Below are 15256 nucleotides of genomic sequence, written 5' to 3'. Positions count from 1 at the left end.
TGTAATTCCACGATTCTGTGAAAATATCAATGTTGTAGCTTGTTGGTGCCTCGTGGCACTTGGATTGTCCATCCCAGGACCTGCTAAAGCTCTGCCTTAAACCCCAGTCCTGTAACTCTGTTCTGGTGCCTAAGGCAGCAAGGTGAGGCCCCACCTGGATAAGAAAACTCTTTCCAAATGTCACAGACATGCATGAAACCCTCCTTGCTCAGAGGCTCTTCTGCCCTGCCGTGCCCAGGAGCCTTCTCAGAAGCCAGCTCAGCACTTTGCTCTGGGTGATGGGAAGGAAGTGATTGCTGACTTAGAGCTCTCCAAGGGACATGACAGCCCTGGTTAGGTTTAAATTCAAGTTGATCCATGATTTAATTAAGTAAAAGTATCCTGCTAAGAGCAAAGGCACTGCTGTCTCTCCCCTGCTTCATGGATCTCTCAGCTCCAGTTCCTGCAAGAGGAGAATTTGGAGTGTTTGTTCGAAGTGAACCACCCAATCCTCACTTTTCTCCTGTGCTGAGAGCAGCCTCAAGGAATCAGCCGGTGCTGCATGTCTAGACATTTTAAAAATAGCTGTCTCTTTGGGCATATTTGAGTTCAGGAACTGCTTTCATTATTAATTCCTTGCTAATCTCTCCCTGATGCTGCTCGAGCCCGTGTTAAGCACTGCAGGACTCCAGGAATATTACAGGACTCCAGGAACTCCACTGCAGGAACATTGTGTGGCTCAGAGGAACATGAACTGCACTAACTGTGCATCTTCAAATACAATGGTCATAAACAGTTCCTTGGGGTTGTTTTTTAAACTTTTGGCCATGCTCAGAGAGGGTACAAACCCCTCTGGGCTATTGGACACAACCTAAAAAATAACTGCAGTTATACTCCAGCAGAACTGAAAGGCATTAGTATCATTAAAATGTAATTAAGATATATCTACAAGTTAAAATTCTTCCCCCTCTCAGGTACACAGTGGTCCTGCAGCAAACCAAAAGAAAGAGCAGAGGGCAGTGGCCACTAATTTTCTTTCCTGTGTATCACTTGAGAATCCCAGGATCTGGGAATGCTCCTGTCATCACTGTTTCGTGCATATTGTAAGAAAATACTGCAGAGAATGAAATGCACTGTAAGGAGAGCTGGGGAGGAATTGCTTTACTCCATGACCCTTACAAACAAGGATCTTCTTAAAAGATTCTTTCCTGCCAAATCCGTGGAAATAGAGAAACCCAGTGTGACAGAACTGTTAAATGCCAGAGAAGAGCTGAGTGTTTCCTCTGTCATTATTTTCCCTGTGCAGCCCTGGACTCGGGATCCTGCCAGGGGGACATCCAGTGACAGCCTGAGAGGCTCCCCAGTCCCAGGGTTACTTTACAGTGAAATATTAAAAAGGGTGACAGTTCTGCTGCAGCTGTTCAGGGTTCTTCTTGCCTAAATCCAACTCAATTCTTTATTTAGGAAAACACAATTATACTCCAAGTGTAATCGTTTACTTTCAATCTTTCCAAAGCAAAATACATGTGAGCAAGCCACATTCTTTTACTGCCTAATTTAACCATGTTTTAATTAATAACTCCTTCCACAAGTGATGATGTGAGTGGTAGACTGGAATGTGAGGTGTAGCAGCATGGAGGTGAATAGCAAAGAAGGTGAAAATGCTGTAGATAAGTAGAGGAGCAAACCAAACAGGAATAAACTCTGAACTGGACCAAGGGATGCAGTGTTAGGAATATTCTGATTCGAAGGAAACTCTTTGCTGGCAGAGGAGAAACATTTCTCTCCCATGCAGAGAAGGGAGAATAAATTAAAAGATAATTAAAATGGCTTTATTATTTTAAATCTTCTTCTGTGTGCGTGGGGAGCTCTGTACAAACACGTGGAGGAGCAGCAGCCTGTGGTTGGTATCAGTTGCCCTTCACACCCGCAGCACCTGCACTTGTTACTGCCATTTCCTGTGCTCTTTTCACAGCATTTTTCAAAGTTAAGATCAGAGATGAGATATGAAATTGAACTGCTGAAAATGTGGTTGTGTTTCTCTCGAGGGGCTCAGCTGGTGATGGCTGTAGGTTGGAGAGCAGGCAGGAGTGTCCAGACAGGCAGGAACGAAGGGAGGTCAAGCCAGCCCATGGACATAGTGGCTGAAGAGTTCCCTGAAGCAGGAATGCTGCTGGTATCAGCACTGCCTGCTGTGGGAATGGTTTTTTAGGGGCATCATCACTGGAGATAAATAAATTCCTTAAGGAGTTTTGTGCCTTTGAGCTTGGAAGGGCTCACGTGATTTGTGGTGACCCTCAGGGATGGGTTTGGTGGCTCCCAAGAGCTTTGGTTCTTGGTCATCTTCTAAACCCACTTGTACCATTTTTTTTTGCACCCACAGAATCATGGAATGGTTTGGGTTGGGAGGGACCTTAAAGCTCATCCAGTTCCAGCCCCAACACCTCCCACTATCCCAGGTTGCTCCAAGCCCCGTCCAACCTGGCCTTGGACTCTCCCAGGGATCCAGGGGATCCAGGGCTTCTCTGAGCAACCTTGGCCAGGGCCTCCCCACCCTCCCAGCCAGGAATTCTTTCCCAGTCTCCCATCTAGCCCTACTTTGTTTCAGCGTGACTCCATTCCCCCTTGTCCTATCGCTCCACACTCCCATAAAAACCCCCTTTCCATCTTTCTTGTCGGCTCCTTCAGCGATCCCATGCCGTGATCCCTATTTGCTGACTCCTGAGGGTTCAGCCTGGCCAGAGGTGTCTGCCCTCTCCTCATTTCCCCGTGTGCCCCTGTGTCGTGCCCAGGACATGTTTGACGTGATCCTGGACGAGAACCAGCTGGAGGACGCCTGCGAGCACCTGGCCGAGTACCTGGAGGCGTATTGGCGAGCCACCCACACCACCAGTACCACCCCCCTGACCCCCCTGCTGGGCAGGAACCTGGGATCCACCGCCCTCTCCCCGTATCCCGCCGCCATCTCGGGACTGCAGGTAGGAGAGCCCGGCCTGGCCCACCCAGCCCTGTACTCCAGGTGGGTTTGGTCACTCCTGGGGGGGCCCTGTGAACTGGTTTGTACAGCGTGACTCGTGTTGGCTCCCTGTTTGGCCACTGCCAGCGGGGACAGGCAAGCTGAGGGGTGTAACCAGTGAGCAGCCACTCACTCAGCCCAGTGCTGAAACACCGGCACTGCTCTGCCTTCAGTGGGAATTCAAATGCCCAGCAATTCCCTCCAGCCAGCTCTATAACCATCCCTTTTATTCCTCCCCTCCTCGCAAAAAACCCTCCATACTTGTATCAGCAAAACCCCTTCCCCTTTTTTGGGTTCTTTTGAGTATGAATTTAAGACATTCTTTTTTTTTTTTTTTTTTTTTTTTTTTTACCCATTGAAAAAAATTGTGACCCTTTTTTTCCACAGGGATAGCTCAAACTCGGCTGAACTTTGACACTTCAATCGTGGCATGTAAATAGTCCTTAATGAGAAGTACGTGCTTTATTAAGTTTGCAAACAGATTTTTTTTTTTTTTTTTTTTTTTTTTTTTGGTTTTAAGAGTTGTGAGTGGTGCTGGAGGGGATCAGGATTGCAGGGAGCTCTGTGTGCCGGGGGGGGGGACCTCCAAGGAGTGTCACTTGCTAATAATGTCTGTCAGAAATAGAGCTGAACAAATGACCCCGAGTGAATAATTCACCTGACAGATGTACCGTCCGCTCTGCTTGTAGAGTGTCTGGAAGCAGGTAACAGTGGTGGTTTCAGTGTTGCTGTGAGGGAGCTGCACTGCCCTGCAGGTGCACAATTCCCAGCACTTAATGCCGTGCTTGGTTTCGTTAGGAGCAGCAAGTCTCTGTCTCCTGACTGGCTGAGTGCACAAGCACTGCTCTGTTACTGATGACATGCACATGTAAACTGTTGTTTCCATTCTCACTTGCCTTAAAATTTCAGTTTTCCATCCCTCCATGCCAATAAAATGCCATCTGCAGAACTTTTTTCACCTCTTCAGTTTCATTTTGAGCACTGGGTGTATCCACAGAATTTTTTTCAGGCATTTATTTCTCTCTGATCAATGGACACCAGCAATAACTGTGCAATGTTGCTCCATTTACTTAGGGAAAACTCACACTGAAGATGAAAATCACCCCTGTGCAGTGGGCTGGCTGAAGGTATGCATCACTTAATCCCCACTCCACCCGGATTCTGAAGGGTTTCGGTGGGATGACTGGTGCTGGTGCTCTGCAGAGGGGTAAATTTCTCCTGGAGTCAGTGATGCCCAGCCAGAGGCTGCAGGGTTTGGCTTGTGGTGCCACTGAGGGTGCAGGCCCTGAGGTTTTCCGTGGTTATCTCACAGTAAGGACTTCCCCCATCCCCATGAGCCACACAGAGGTTTTATGCCAGTCCAGGCCATCAGAAGGATTTGCATCAGTTGTCACTGTAATGATGTGTGTGGTAATTAGGGAGCGCTCATGCTAATTAAACTGGCAGAGGTGCTTATGATACTGCAAGATTTTATATTGCTTATGATCCTGATATCTCAGGGACTGAAATCCAAAAGCCCAGAGCCTCGTGTGACAGTGACACTGATCCAGATGTGCTGGGACAGTCTGTCCCTGCTTCACCCAGCCAGGATTTGGGAGTCTCCCTTTCCTACCTGGCTGTGCCTTGGACTTCAGTTTACTGAGAACTGAAACCTGTGACTGAAAACGTGACTCAGGGAGGTCATGAGGGTGCAGTGAGGTGGCACAGAGGGCACAGGTGACAAGGCTGGGGCTGCCACACCTGGGCCTTGGGAATCACCTCCCTTAAAGGGAAGTGTCCATGCAGAGCTGGGGGTGTTCCCAGTCCTCAGCAGGAAGAGGGAATTTGGTCATTGCCAGCATGGCCTGGAAAAATATTTACTGCCCAGAGAAGCTGTGGCTGCCCCTGGATCCCTGGGAGTGTCCAAGGCCAGGTTGGACAGGGCTTGGAGCAACCTGGGCTGGTGGGAGGTGTCCCTGCCCATGGATCCAAAGTCCCCTGGGATGTAAGCCCAGGTGTGACCACCCCAGGTGTGTCCCACACTGACACCTCGGGAAGGGAACAGCAGGATTGGGATGAACACACAGTGCAGGCAGGGGAGCTGGAAAGTTCTGGAAAGGAGCAGGTTGCAGCCAGAGAGGTAAATTACTACAGGGAAGGTGAGCACAGAGAGTTACAGCTACAATTGATGAAGTGATTATAGATCCAGGTGGCATTTGTGCAGGTCAGATGAATAGAAGGATAATTTATAATGAATCATGGAATTCCAGAACGGTTTGGGTGTGAAGGGACCTCAAAGCCCATCCAGTGCCACCCCCTGCCATGGGCAGGGACACCTTCCACCAACCCAGGTTGCTCCAAGTCCTGTCCAGCCTGGCCTTGGACACTTCCAGGGATCCAGGGGCAGCCACAGCTTCTCTGGGCAACCTGTGCCAGCTGCTCCATCCCTGCCTGTCCAGGCTGTAACCTCACACCCACTGCTCCATCCCTGGATGTCCTGTGAGCCCTGGGGTATAAATTCTGCAGGAAAGCAGTCGCCAGGCAGAGGGTGAGGCAGCAGGAGGAAGGTTTTATAGCCCAGAAAGCAGGGGCTGGAGTTTCAGCACTGAGTTTGTCCTGATTGGTGCTGACACTCCTGAGAGGTTCAGTGTGTGATAACAGCACACAAAATGCTTACTTTAGGCTATTTCTTCGTTGTGCCAATTAACTGGCAAAAAATATGAACTCATTTTGTTCACGTGAAAAACGTAGGGCATTTTTCTATGGGAATGTGAAAATATCGTGGGCTAAAACTTTTTAATTTACCAGTTATCTCAGAAAAGGATTTTCTGCCAATGTATTTAAAATACAGTGTTTCAGCTGAAAGGATTTGTTAACCTCTAATCATTTCAGCCTCCCCTTAGCTGCCCGCTTAGCAGTCCATCACTGGTTTGGTCCTACGAAGGGTTTAAATAGTGCTCAGAGAGGCACCTTTTAAAAAAAACCCCAACAAACACCTTCAGACGTTTTCTAAAACCACATAAATCAACACTCATAGATAGAAGGGTGACTGTTCTGTTCCTGATCAGAGCCAAGTGATAAATGCTGCCACATCAGCTCACTCCCCATGCTCAGTGTGGTATTGAACAGGGCGGACACCGCCAGGCCCCCGCGGTCCTGCTTCCAGCTCCGGCAGCCTCCCCCCGTGCCCTGTAGGAGCCAGGCTTTGTTAGGCAGAGCTCAGCCGAGGCGCACGGCCGGCAGAAGGCCTCGGAGCGCGGTGTGAGAGGCGGTGCAGGGTGAGCCCCGAGCGGTACTAACTTGGCCCGTTTGGCCCCGCAGAGCCAGCGCGGGCGGCACGGCCCCCCGGCCCCGGAGAACTCTCCCGCCGAGCGCCGCGGGCTCGGCCCCCCGGACGAGAACTACCACAGCGACAGGGCTCGCAAGAGCAGGAACCGCTTGTCTTCCAGCTCCCAGCACAGCCGAGACCACTACCCCCTCGTGGAGGAAGAATTCTCTGACTCGTACCAGGACTCCTACAAACCCCACCGGACCCGGGGGTCCCCCGGCGGGTACAGCCACGACTCGCGGCACCGGCTCTGAGCCACGGCCAGGATTCATCCCGTGAGAACCTCCCACATCCCGTAGCTAGGAATGAGAATCGAGTCATCTTCCTTTGGCAGGTGTGACGCCCGACGCTCCGGTTGCACTCTGCTCTCATCCATGTTAATCAGGGGCGACCGAACCCCGCCCGGCCCTTCCGTTTCTGCCCGTCCATAGGGGTTGTTTTGGGGGTTGTTTTTGGTTTTAATACATTTACTGCATTTATAGCCGTATTTTTTTTCTCGTCGTTAGGTATTAGACACGCCCGTTTGTAATTTCGGGTACCTATCGAGGCACTTATAAAATGATTTCCTCTGCTGGAAATTCCAAATGACCAGTTCCAGTTGGAACCAATTTATAAACCAATTCCTGTTGGAATTTGGGTGAATTGACTGGAAAGTCGACGTGAGCATGTTGCAAACAAGTTGGGAAAAAATAAAAACGAACAACAACAAACGTACAAAGAAAAATCTGACAATTAAAAAAATCACTGGAAGCCAGAGAGTCAGCTTCCAGTATTTGTCTGCTGGAATTTCCACTTCCAGTTTAGAATAAAAGGATTTCTATTCTGCTGATTTCTTTCCAGGATGGCTTTTTCACACAAACCAAATGTAAACTTCTCGAGAGTGCCAAATATCACAAATTATTGCAGCAGTGACAAAACACTTTCCAGTTTGACGTTATTTTTAGACCTGGCACGAATGTTGCAGCCAAATTCTTTATTTTAGCCAGTCCTGATGGTTTTGTCGGGACCAGCAGGGAGGAACTGAGACAGGAGAAGGGAAATAGGAACAGGAAAAGGAACAAACTCCATAGTTTGTGTGGTTGGAAGTTGGGAATAGCCTTTTTTCCCTCTCGTTTACCTGAGTACAGCTCCGAGTCCCCAGATGGGACAGGAGTGTAGAGACATCCGATTTTTTTCTCCCATTTTGCTCCTGCCTTTTAAGTGGGAAACAGTCCCCTCCTCTTCCCCAGTGTGTGGAGTACCTCCATTCCAGTACACCCATGTTCCATCTTCCCAAATCCACCTGCGAATGTCTGAAACTCCAGCGTCGCACGAGAACCCTCCGGAAGATCAGGTTCCATTCCCCTCAAGAAATGCAGGGGAAGGGAGAGGGGTTAAACAGTCACCACATACTGGTCAGAACTGCAATAAAAAGGGAATACCAGACGAAAATCTGCTCCCAGGGAGATCCTAGAGCTGATTCAAAGCTTTGGATTCCATGAGAAATCCTTGGAGATATTGCTGCCTTACTTCCTACCGGTCATTTATTCCACCAGTGTTGAGTTCCTTTAAACAGATGAATTTCTGGGATTGGACCTTGTGTCTTACACGAGCAGTGAAGCCTTAGATCCAATGGGATTGAAAACCGACCCCACCTGACCATTTTGTACAACCAGAGCCTCCCGAAATTCCCCACCTCGTGCATTCCCTAAAATTGACACAGTTGTGCTGAACTTGCATTTTTTATGCAGGTTCATGGCAAAACTACTCATTCTTTCAAGAATGAGCATCGTTAACTTTTCTATTTGCTTGTTTTCCTCCCAAAGCCTGCTGAAGTCAGGCTTTGACAGCATGTAGCACTAATGGAATTTCTGGAATATTATGGTTTCTTCTTTCTGGACCAGCTGGCAAAGCCCACTGGTGTTTCCAGCATCCTGGAGTCTCATTATCTTCTTGAGGTTAACGAGAGCAGTCTTTAATCTCCCTTGTGGGACACCCCACACCGACACATCTCCAGCAGCATTGAAAGGTGGCAGATGATGATTAATTATTTTTAATAACTCCACTGTCCAACAGGCAGCTCCAGCCCCGCTGGGTGATCCCAGGGGACCCGTTCCCAGGATAAAAATGGGAATGTCTGCACCCACTGGAGTCACAGAGTTGGGATGGACCTGCCAGCCCTGGTGCTGCCCAGTTTCCTCCACCTGAAGATGCCAAAGGAGCTGAGGAAACACGGCAGGATCCGGCCCGGGAGCAGCAGCTGCAGCTGCCTGCTCCAGCATTCCCTGCTCCAGGAATTGTCCAGCCCTTTTTCCATGTACAGCCCAGCACTTGCATGAGAAAGGAGGCCTTAGGCTGAACATTTCTCTCTCAGCTTTGCCCAGTTCCCTGTTTGTGCATCGGAGTCCTGATGGCAGAGGAACTGTAGAACCCTCCCAGCAGCTGCTTCTCCTCCTCCTGCAGTAGCATTAGGGATCATTAGGGGTCATTAGGGGTCATTAGAGATCAGCTCATTAACTGCTTGCAGATATTTGCATATTTGCAGGTCGCTGCCAAGCACCCACATAGATTTTTCTAGAGCCTTTTGGAGCCTTGTTTTTCAGTCTTCCATGTCAGGCCAGGCAAGGGAAGGATCCACACCTGCACAAACCCACCCCCTGAAGCATCTCAAGTGCCAAAACTGCTCGGTTTGGATAAAAACAAGCTTGTGAGGGAAGTCTTGGATGGTCCTGAGGTCCTTCATTACGTGGGCTTGAGTTGGATTTACTCCTGTGTGTAATGAATTTCTCCCACTGCCCATTCCAAATTAATACAGGGAACCAGTCAGGAGTGATCCAGGTTTCCTTCCTTGCTGGGGATTTTTGTCTTTTGAAAATAGATATATCTGTAAGTACAAATATACCAGCTGTGCTATAGGTTCTGCATTTATTCAAAATAGCCTCTGTTTTAAAAAGGGATTTATTTTTAGGACACACAGTAATGAGTAAAAGCTGTGCTGGGGATCAGTGTTTCTGTCAGAATTCCAGCACTGCTGGATTGGGATTAGTGATTTAGCCAACAAAGGTGAGAACAACAATCTCTACAGACAAAATTCGGTGTGTTCCTATGTTTGGGAATCACTTAACGAAGGATTTTAAAGTTCTTAAACCCACTTTAAAGACAGTTAATTGTTAAATTTCAACTCCAGATCCTTCCTCCTTTGGCAGGTTGTATTTGACACGTTCAGGTTCTTTTACTGGTGCCAAACATTTATCCCATGGGATTTATCCCAGCTGAAGATATTTGTAACTTTGTGTTCAGTTTGATGCCAAATCCTCTGAATTCAGGTTGGTCTCAGCTCCACAGAATTCCCTGAAACATCCCAGGATCTCCTGTCTTTCCTGACTTTACCATTTCAGAATAATTTTGCTAATCCCATTGCTCCATATTCCACTGATTTGGGTAAGTCAGGGCTTCTGATACTCATTTTTTCTTCAATAATGGATTAAATGTGTCCTCTGCTGTATTTTCTTCCCCAAGTTCAGTCCTTCTGAAGCTTGTCCTTGATTCTACATTCCTGATGGGTTTTTAAGGCAAAATAATTAGCCCAGTTTATTTTATATAGGAAAGTAAAGGTGTGTCTTTAAAAATAAAGGGAAACTTTAATAATGTTGTGAAATATATGTAAGGAATTAACTCGGAGAAAGAGCAAAAAATGCTACTGAGGATTGAAATTATAGGATTGAAATTTAAGATTTCTTTCATTACGTGTGGAATCCACTCAAGAATTGGAGTGTTGTCATTAAATCCATACAGAGAATTTGGGGAGAAGGTGGGAATTCTGTAAAATGTTACTGAGTGTGTCATTCCTGTATTCCTTTGGAACTGGGAGTAGCCTTGGCTTGGTGTCAGTGATGGTTCATAGACCTGCCTTTTCCCCCCAAATTCCCACCTGGAGCAGATCCTACTCCTGTCTTCTCCAGGAACAGGGTCTGACCAGAAATGTCACCTCCTGACCATCACCTGCCTTACCAATATTCCCTGAAAACCAGAATGTACTTAAACTTATCCCCCTTATCCCCTCTGGTGTTAATTCCCGGAGAGAGGAAATCTCACGGACAGGACAAAATAATCTGTTTTTCCAACGGTGTAAAACCAGAGCGAGGAAAAAGAAGCACATTTGTAATAGCACAAATTTCCAAGAATCCCACTCCTGCCTTCGGCATCGTGTTTCTTGGGAACCAGGGGGACATTTTTTGACCCAGCAGCAGTGGATTTATGGCATTTTTGTTCCCTTTCCTCGCTGCCTGATCCTTCAGCAGTTGGTTTTGGCATTTTGCACACGGGATTGATTTTTCAATAACTTGTATTCCTTCCACATCAGTGAATTAGTGACAGAAGCTTTCAAAATCCGAAAGCCCAGTGCATCCATTTCTGCTGGAATCACATTAATTCCTTCAGTTTTGGCCAGTGTGTAGATTTTGGGTGTGACTGAGGAATATCCCACGATGCACCAGTGGTCAGGAATGAGAGACTCCCAGTAAATTGTTGGGGCTACAGGGCTTTGAGGTGGGGGAGAGGAGAGTCCCAGCACCCAAAAATTCCACTGATATTCCTGAGAATTTCAAACCTAAAGGGAAGTGAGGGGTGTTGGGCCAAGGGCTGGGACACACCTGAGTCTCTTCTCGTGCAGAGAGGGAGAGTCAGCCAGGCCCTAAATCACACCAAATGCAAATTTTGGGTGAGCAGAGGGGGGGAGAAGGATGGGAACAGTCATTCCAACTGCAAACTCTGCACCTTGGGCTTCTCAGACCCCGGAAAATCTCCGTTTCTCAGCCAAACTGGGTCCCAGTGGGAGCTGGGCAGCGCTGCCTCCAGCCTCACTGGGAGCCAGTCCAGAGTCTGGTGAAGACACTACTGCCTTTACTGGGAAAAGACTTCCCCAAGTTGGTGTTTTCTGCTGGTTTGCCCTTTGTTTCCCCCATAGATCCTGTGTGTGTAGCACCCGACAAGGCATGTGGGTCCAATATACTATGCAATGTGTACAGTGGTGCATGCTCTGCTCTCCCTCTGCTTTTAGTGGCTTTCAAAGAAAAACTCCGGAAAAAAAAAATATTATATAAAAATAAATAAAATAAAACTAAAGTGGTGTTATTTTTGTGACCAGGATCATGCAGACTTGCATGCCCATAGTATCCTCATTTCTATGGATTCGTTTTCTGGAATTTAGATGTACAAAGATGAACTGCATTACAATTAACTTTTCTACAATAAATGAGCCAAAAGTACAAACCGTTGGAAAGTCTCTCCGGTCTCTTTGTGTCCTGCACTGAGGTGGGAAAAATGCTGGGAAGAGCCCCGAGGAGCCTGAAATCCTGTGGTATTTCTGTTGTTTGCCAGTAGCTTTTGGCGGGGTTGCATTTTTAGTGGGATTTCACGACACCCCGAAGAAGGAGCCGCATCTGCTCCGAGAAATAAATGATGTTTATTTTTGTAGCGATCTGCTCTTAAATAGCTGCTGCTCAGGAGCACAGAAATCCAGGTGATTCCTCGCTGCTCCAGCAGGGAGTGGAATCCTTGCAGCCAACCGCTCCGGTGGAGGATCCTTGGGAATGTTCTGGGTTTGGAGCTGGGCCTCAGTGTCATCTCACAGTAGAATCGGTTCCGAGAGAGAAGGAAAAGTGACAGAATGATGGGAGGTGTCAAGGATTGGACCATTAAAAGATAATTGAGTTTATCACAGAATGATTAAGGTTGGAAAAGGCCTCTGAGTCCCCCTGTGCCCGGTGCCCACCTTGTCACCAGCCCAGAGCACTGAGTGCCACGTCAAGGCCTTGATGGTGTCCTGGAAAACTGGAAGCACTGGGAGATGCTGCCTCTTCCCAAAGAGTGACCGGCAGGAACCAGCGACTTCCCAGAGATGTTGTGATGGCCCAGAAACCCACCTTGGAAGGACAGGAGGACACGGACCAGGTAAGCTGCTTTTACATTGGCAGTTTGACACACCTGATGCTTCCAGAATTCTGTTTAATTGGATTTTCTGGTCTGTGTGTGTTCAGAGTCAGATCTCAGCGTACAAGTTTTCATCTGAGCTGTTGATAAAAAGCAGAACATCCTCCAAATAAATATAACTGAGCAAGACATGCCTTTTTTGTGTGTTTTCATGTGGTCCTGGAGGTTAAAATTTCATGAGCCGTTTGTTTTGTCTGTGTTCTGGGGAAGGGGCTGGAGCAGCAGGAGGGGCTGAGGGAGCTGGGGGGGCTCAGCCTGGAGAAAAGGAGGCTCAGGGGGGACCTTCTGGCTCTGCAACCCCCTGACAGGAGGGGGGAGCCGGGGGGGGAAAGTTGGGCTCTGCTCCCAGGGAACAAGGGACAGGAGGAGAGGGAACGGCCTCAGGCTGTGCCAGGGGAGGGTCAGGCTGGACATCAGGAGGAATTTCTCCCTGGAAAGGGTGGTCAGGCCTTGGCAGGGGCTGCCCAGGGCAGGGGTGGAGTCCCCATCCCTGGAGGGATTTCAGAGCCCTGTGGATGTGGCACCTGGGGACAGGGGTCAGTGGTGGCCTGGGCAGCACTGGGGGATGCTTGGACTCGATCTTAGAGGGCTTTTCCAACCCAAAGCATTCCAGGATTCCCTACATGTTTAGGGTTTTTCCCTGTACAGGAGTATTTCCCCTTCCGTGGGCACACGAAGCTCTTCCCCAGCACAGAAAGGCTCCACGACCCACTGCTGGTGTTAGAGCTGCTGGGAACAAAATGTACATGACCTGAAAAAGCCTTCCCAGATTTCCAGGAGGGAATTCTGAGGCTGTCTTGGAGTGCTTTCCTAGAAAGCTTCCAGCAGCACTGGGAAGCCCAACTTACTCCATAAAAAGGCAGCAGTGTGGTCCAGGTTAAACCAGGCTGCCACACAAAAAACCCCAAAAACAACGTGGGGGGAAAATCTCAGTGATTTGCTATTTAAATAATCAGAGTAATTGCTTTAATTGAGTTTTGGTGCCTCTCACACTGCACAGCCCCCCAACCCTGCCACAGGCCCGAGGCTTCCAGGCTCGCTCCGTGTTCCAGGAGAGCTGGGAACGGACAGGAACCTCGAGCATCTGAAATTCCAAGCTGAGGAACGGCAGCAAGGGGGATAATTGTGGCCTAATGAATAATTAAGTCCATTGCAGGCTGGATGCTGAACCTGTGGAACGTGTATCATCACACTGGAGGAGCTGCTCCATTTCCCTGCCGGCCACACACGGTCCCAGCTCTGGGATGGGGATGGATTGGGACAGTTTATTATTTATTTCCTTCAACTGTTAAGGGCCAAAAATTCCCCTCCAGAGCAGCAGGAAATACGAATCCCTGTGGGCACGGACAGAAACTTGATGACTCTGCCCTTGCTGCTCTGGTTACGGGCCAGTATTGCAGCAGGGAAATAACAGCAGGGAGCTGCTGTGGGAATAAAAGCTGCTGGAAGGGAATAGGGAAGAACCTCTGGAATAACAAAAGGAGAGTATTGTGCCCCTGGATCCCTGGAAGTGTCCAAGGCTGGGTTGGATGGGGCTTGGAGCAACCTGGGCTAGTGGAAGGTGTCCCTGCCCATGGAATGGATAAGCTTCAAGGGCCTTTCTCACCCAAACCAGCCTGGGATTCCATATGGGAAGGGGGCAGGCAGCGCATGGAAAGGGGGCAGGCAGCACAGCAGGCAGAAAGGAGGGAAGGTGGAAATGAGAAGTTGTGCCAGGCTGCAAAGGAGTAGGGAAAAACAGAGGCAGCAGTGAGAGCTGGTGTGGCCTGGAAAAGGGACTTCAAGACTTTTAGGACAGGGAGAGTTCATCCAAGAATACATCCCATCCCAGGAGGGGTAGAGCTCAACTCCAAGCTGGCTCTGCTGCTTCTCGGCCAAGCTTTCACCAAAAGGAACTTGATGGGATTCTGTGCTGATAAGCAAAGCTTTTAACCTCTGAACATGATCTTAAACCCCAGCTTTTCCACAGCCCCTCTCTCCTCACAGTGTCTCTCCCACAGCTCCATTTCCTTGTGCAGGGAAGTGCAGGGGTGGGTTTTCCTTCCCAAGCCCTCCCGTGGTGTTGAAATGAAGGGATGTCCAACACTTGTGCAACACACCTGTGTCTCCCTAGAGAAAATGAACTCGGGAGTTACAAATCCCAGTGCTGAGATTCCCACCCACTCCCAGTGTCACGGGAAGGCTAAACAAGATTGACCCATGTAAAATAAAGGATTTGCCCCATTCAGGTGGCACTGGGCACCAGCCACACCAGGAGCTTTGCAGGTAAGGAAAGGGAAACACCACAGTGTTTTTCTGTAAAATAAAGTCATGTTTTGCTCAGGGAAAGGACAAAGGAGGGCAAGGATCCATTGTGTTGTCTCTAGACCACAGAGAGCTCTGCACAACCTATTTACTACTGGGGGTTTTCAAACCCCAAGGATTTCAACTCTGTGGTGGGTTTGGACAAGGAAGTTTATTTTCTAGGGGTTTAAAATCCCTGAGGATTTAAACTCGGTGGTAGGTTTGGACAGCGAAATTTGTCTTGGAGGAGAGAGGGCTCCAGGGGAAACTCGGAGCCCCTTCCAGTGCATAAAGTGCCTTTCTGCAAACTCACTCAGCTACTAGGGAGCAACTTCTCCACATTATCCCTAAATTTTCTGCAGAGCACCGTGTTCCAGTAGGGATTAGATGGCAAAGTGCACATTATTTTCATCATAAACTGGAGCCAGGCTGGGAGAGCTGGGGGGGTTCACCTGGACAAGAGAAGGCTCCAGAGAGACCTGAGAGCCCCTTGCAGGGCCTAAAGGGGCTCCAGGAGAGCTGGAGAGGGACTGGGGACAAGGCCTGGAGGGACAGGACACAGGGAATGGGTTTAAGCTGGCGGGGGGTTGGTTTCGGTGGGATACTGAGGAGAAATCCTTGGCTGCGAGGGCGGCGAGGCCCTGGCACAGGTTGCCCAAGGGAGGCTTGTGAAGGTGCCCGTGGCACGGGGGTGGGGCGGG

At 48.9% G+C, this 15256-nt stretch overlaps 1 protein-coding gene across 4 annotated transcripts in view; it reads left to right on the top strand.

Moving 5' to 3' along the window:
* Positions 1–11557, top strand: part of CACNB4 (calcium voltage-gated channel auxiliary subunit beta 4) — a 46826-nt gene extending 35269 nt beyond the window's left edge. The window contains exons 12-14 of one of the 4 annotated variants that reach the window (XR_005562700.1): positions 2772–2957; positions 3383–3448; positions 4070–4108. Coding sequence is in view for 3 of the 4 variants with exons in the window: in XM_027733970.2 (XP_027589771.1) it covers positions 2772–2957; positions 6296–6556 (447 nt within the window). In the remaining variant the exon portion in view is untranslated. Of the gene's footprint in view, positions 1–2771; positions 2958–3382; positions 3449–4069; positions 4906–6295 lie in introns of those variants that run through there. The other 3 variants (XM_039379018.1, XM_027733970.2, XM_039379019.1) reach the window with 3 other exon arrangements.
* Positions 11558–15256: the final 3699 nt, after the last annotated feature.

Source organism: Pipra filicauda, unplaced genomic scaffold (genome assembly GCF_003945595.2).
Source record: "Pipra filicauda isolate LSUMZ 115617 unplaced genomic scaffold, ASM394559v2 scaffold152_size1767362_pilon, whole genome shotgun sequence".
NCBI lineage: Eukaryota > Metazoa > Chordata > Aves > Passeriformes > Pipridae > Pipra > Pipra filicauda.
Note: the sequence above shows the minus strand (reverse complement) of the source record. Positions and strands in the feature narration are given on the sequence as shown.